We start from the raw sequence: 4585 nt of genomic DNA, 5'->3' as shown, positions 1-4585 counted from the left end.
AGGACCTTGGGGAAGGAATCTGTGTCCTTTTTGAAGAGATTGATGTTATCATTAATCGAGCTGACAGAATTTTGTGATATTGCGCCATGAGAGATGCTGCAGAACTCGACCTCCACACCCATCCTGATCCCCCGAACTCCTTGGTAGAAGGGCATTATTTTATGCATATTTAAATCGGTGGTAGTCCGCAAGAGGACAGAGACCTATCATTTTGCATTTTCTTAACTGTATGAATTTTAATTTTCCATCGTGATGTTTAAAAAGGCAACGTGGCCCTAGGCCATGGCCAAAGTTTGCACCATTCTATCTAATTTGAAATGAAAGCCTCTTTTATTTTAAATTTTTTTAATTTACTCATCTTTTATACCTTGGTTACCTAACTTTGTTTGATAATGGTTTCATTAATGTAAGTTTTAAACCGGCCAATGTCATGTCATGTCACGATCTGAATGAACAAAATGAGTCTGGTGATGACGAGGTTGATGAATACAAAGAGGGAAGTGAGGCGTCGGAATATGTTACTGAAAGTTTCTGTAGTTTGAAAATCAGCATAAACCGATTTTAGAGGAAACTAAAACTGTAAATATAAGAGACCAAGACTGTGTCAAAGAGGTCAAAATCAGCATCTACTTGAATAAAGATCAAAGAAAGGCTAGGACTGAGTACCGATGTTGTATCTCACAAACTGCCGATTAATCCAGGGTTCAGTACGGTGAAGCAAAAGGCTCGAAAGTTCAAGCCTGAGTTGAGTATGAAGATCAAGGAACAAATTACCAAGCAGATTAAGTCTTTTCTGGTAGAAGTGACGCAATACCCGACATGGCTGGCCAATGTTGTTCCGGTTGCCAAAAAAGATGGGAAGATCAGAATTTGTTTCGACTATAGAGATCTCAACAAAGCTAGCCCAAAGGATAATTTTCCATTGTCAAACATTCATATTCTAATGGATAACTGTGCTAAGCATGAAATGTAGTCATTTGTGGATTGTTACGCAGGCTATCATCAGATTCTAATGGATGAAGAAGATGCAGAAAAGACAGTTTTTATTACACCTTAGGGTGTATATCAATACAGAGTGATGTCATTTTGCCTCAAAAATGTTGGTGCTACCTATATGAGGGATATGACGACCATATTTCATAACATGATTCATAAGGAGATTGAGGTGTATGTAGATGACATCATAATCAAGTCCCACTAGAGTTCGGACCATTTGACACATTTTAAAAAGTTCTTTGATCATATGCGTCGGTATAACTTGAAGTTGAATCTCGCTAAATGTGATTTTGGAGTACCAGCTGGCAATTTTTTGGGATTTATAGTTAGTAGAATAGGTATTGAGCTCGATCCTTCCAACATTAAGGCGATTCAAAAGTTACCTCCGTCGAAGATGAGAAAAGAGGTGATGAGTTTCTTAGGGAGGTTGAACTACATCAGTCGATTCATAGCTCAAACTATCGTGGTGTGTGAGCCTATCTTCAAGTTGCTGAAGAAAGACGCTCTGACAAAGTGGAGTTAAGAGTGTCAGACTGCTTTTGATGCTATCAAGGACTATTTGTCCAATCCACCGATATTGGTTCCTCCGCGATAAAGGAGTCCATTGTTGATGTATTTTTCTGTCTGAAATACAACATTCGGATGCGTACTTGGTCAACACGACGAGACACGAAAGAACAAAAGGAATATCTATTACATAAGCAAGAAGTTTACTCCATACGAGTCTTATTATACTCTGTTGGAGAGAACGTGTTGTGTTTTGACTTGGCTTGCCCAGAATTTGAGGCATTATTTATCTTCTTATACTACATACCTCATTTCCAGAATGGACCCATTGAAGTATATTTTCCCAGAGGAGATGTCGACCGAAAAGTTATCTAAATGGAAAATGTTGTTGAGCGAACTTGATATTGTGTATGTGACTCAGAAGGTGATAAAGGCACAAGCCTTGGCTGACCATCTTGCAAAAAATCCCGTTGACGAAGAATATGAGCCGCTCAAGACTTATTTTCACGATGAAGAAGTGTCATTTGTGGGTGAAGATATTTCTGAAGCATATCCAGGTTGAATACTATTCTTTGATGAAGTGGAAAATCATCAAGAGAAAGGTATTGGGGTGGTCTTAGTGTCAGAATCTGGTCAGCACTATCCTACGGCGGCTAAGCTCCAATTTAATTGCACGGACAACATGGCCGAATATGAAGCTTGTATCCTCGGTTTGAAAATGGCCATTGACATGAACGTTTATGAGTTATTGATTATCAGAGATTCAGATTTGTTGATTCATCATGTTAAAGGAGAATGGGCCGTGAAGAACTCGAAGATTATACCTTACGTGCAGTATGTACAGAATTTGTGCAAAAGATTTTGTAAGATCGAATTCATACATACTCCCAGAATACAGAATGAGTTGGCTGATGATATTGCCACCATTGCTTCAATTATCAAACATCCTTATACAGATTACATTGATCCTTTGGATATAGAACTGAAGAAACATCTTGTCCATTGTTAACATGTTCAAGCAGAACCGGATGGTTTGCCATGGTATTCTGATATAAAGAAGTATTTGGAGTCCCAGAATTATCCAGAATATGTTACATCCAACCAAAAGAGGTTGATACGCCTCATGGCGCTTAATTTCTTTCTAAATGGAGAAGTCCATTATAGGAGGACTCTAGATTTGGGTATTCTCATATGTGTTGATGCTTTTGAAGCTGCGAAACTTATTGAACGGATACATGCATGAGTTTGTGGCACACATATGAATAGGCTCACTTTGGCAAGAAAGATCCTTCGAGCCAGTTATTTCTGGATGACTATGGAGAATGATTGTTGCAAGTTTGTGCAGAAATGTCATAAATGTCAAGTGCATGGTGATTTGATCCGAGTGCCACCTCACGAACTTAATGCTATGAGTTCACCTTGGCCATTTGTAGCTTGGGTCATAGATGACATTAGTCCGGTAGAGCCATCCGCTTCAAATGGACACAGATTCATTTTGGTCGCCATTGATTACTTCACCAAGTGAGTGGAAGCAGCTTCTTACAAGTCGATAACTAAGAAAGTTGTAACTGATTTTGTTCGAAATAATCTGATATGCAGGTTTGGAGTACCGAAATCCATCATTACTAATAATGGTGCGAACATTAACAGTCACTTGATGATAGATATACGTGAGCAACTTAAGATTACTCACCGAAACTCAACTGCTTATCACCTCCAAATGAACGAAGCTGTAGAGACCGCCAATAAGAATATCAAGAAGATTCTGAGGAAAATGACAAAATGACTGACACTCACCGAGGTTGGCATGAGACGTTTCCATATGCTTTATTGGGTTATCGAACGATTGTTAGAATGTCGACTGGAGCTACTCCATACTTTCTAGTGTATGGAACAGAAGAAGTCATACCTGCTGAAGTTGAAACACCTTCATTGAGATTCATCCAAGAAGCTGAGTTGAGTAATGTTGAATGGGTGAGCAAGAGAATTGATCAGTTGATATTGATCGATGTGAAGAGAATGGTTGCTGTTTTTCATGGTCAGTTGTATCGACAGAGAATGATTCGTGCTTTTCACAAGAGAGTGAGAGCCAGAATTTTTGAAGTTGGTCAGTTGGTCCTTGAGCGCATTTTTCCTCATCAAGACGAGCATCAAATATAATTTGTGCCAAATTGGCAAGGTCCTTACATAGTTCGCAAAGTATTATCCGTAGGTGCTTTGTTCCTGTCGGATATGGATGACACTGAATGGCCAAAACCAATCAACTCAGATGTTGTCAAAAGATACTACGTGTGAAGTCAGTTTGTATTTCTGTCATTTATTTGCTTGTATTTGTTTTGCTTAAATTTTTATTCCTCTTTGTAATGAACTACTACTTACCTGAATTCTCAAGAATGAGATACGTAGGCGGCCTATGTCGGCCTCGGTCTGTTTCTTTGTAAGTTTCTTATTGTTGTTACCTTTGAGAGGGAACTACGTTTGACCTGATTCCTGCCTCAATAGGATATGTAGGCGCCACAACGATTTTGTTATATCTCCCGTGGGATTTCTATTCCATTTTACAATACAAACTGGGATAGAATTTTGAGAGGGACTAAAAATTCTCAAGAAAAATATTTTTCCTCAGCAAGTAAAGGCTGAAGATACTTCGAGATTTACAATTGGGACAGAATTTTTGAGAAGATCTCAAAAATTCAGCGATCTACTCAGTTACAATGGAAAGATAAGCAAGACAGTTAATTAGGATAGAAATTTTGAGGGTGGCCTCAAAATTTCAGCATGGATCTACAAGTCCGGAGTGACTCTGAAAAATCCTTAGCGAATAATCAGATATACCTCCAAGCATCAGGCTCAAAGAAGTTCGCTAAGCCTGACGTGACATGACATTTGGCGGTGACCTTTTTCAAAATATTACTTCTGAAAATTTATTTTCCTAAAAAGAAATTCCTTTTATGTTTCATTTGTTTTGACATAAAATATTTTATCTTCTCTATCAAGAGTCGGGAGATCGGGAAATCAACCGGAGATAGCGGGTCAAGGAGCAGACAAATGAAGAAATCAACACATATCAGTTCGTTTTTAA

At 38.5% G+C, this 4585-nt stretch overlaps 3 protein-coding genes across 3 annotated transcripts; all 3 read left to right on the top strand.

Annotated features, from left to right (window-relative positions):
• The first annotated feature begins 430 nt into the window (after positions 1–430).
• Positions 431–973, top strand: LOC104648878 (uncharacterized). Its single transcript, XM_010326913.1, has 2 exons — positions 431–533; positions 702–973. Exons 1-2 carry the CDS (start codon positions 431–433, stop codon positions 971–973), a joined length of 375 nt encoding a protein of 124 aa, XP_010325215.1.
• Positions 974–2185: 1212 nt separating this feature from the next.
• On the top strand, positions 2186–2512 carry LOC138337991 (uncharacterized). Its single transcript, XM_069288439.1, has one exon. The coding sequence runs from the start codon at positions 2186–2188 to the stop codon at positions 2510–2512; it is 327 nt and encodes a 108-aa protein (XP_069144540.1).
• Positions 2513–3285: 773 nt separating this feature from the next.
• On the top strand, positions 3286–3663 carry LOC138337990 (uncharacterized). The gene has a single exon (XM_069288438.1). The coding sequence runs from the start codon at positions 3286–3288 to the stop codon at positions 3661–3663; it is 378 nt and encodes a 125-aa protein (XP_069144539.1).
• The last annotated feature ends 922 nt before the right edge of the window (positions 3664–4585 follow it).

The sequence above is a fragment of the Solanum lycopersicum genome, chromosome 8 (assembly GCF_036512215.1).
Source record: "Solanum lycopersicum chromosome 8, SLM_r2.1".
Taxonomy (NCBI): Eukaryota; Viridiplantae; Streptophyta; class Magnoliopsida; order Solanales; family Solanaceae; genus Solanum; species Solanum lycopersicum.
This window is presented reverse-complemented; position numbering and strand designations above follow the sequence as displayed.

What these genes read in the sequence shown, in the direction of transcription:
- LOC104648878 (XM_010326913.1), top strand. Translation starts at nt 431, where the DNA reads ATGTCATGTCACGATCTGAATGAACAAAATGAGTCTGGTGATGACGAG. An exon ending in ATATGTTACTGAAAGTTTCT is followed by an intron (nt 534 to 701) that starts GTAGTTTGAAAA and finishes CGATTAATCCAG; the next exon opens with GGTTCAGTACGGTGAAGCAA.
- LOC138337991 (XM_069288439.1), top strand. Translation starts at nt 2,186, where the DNA reads ATGGCCGAATATGAAGCTTGTATCCTCGGTTTGAAAATGGCCATTGAC.
- LOC138337990 (XM_069288438.1), top strand. Translation starts at nt 3,286, where the DNA reads ATGACTGACACTCACCGAGGTTGGCATGAGACGTTTCCATATGCTTTA.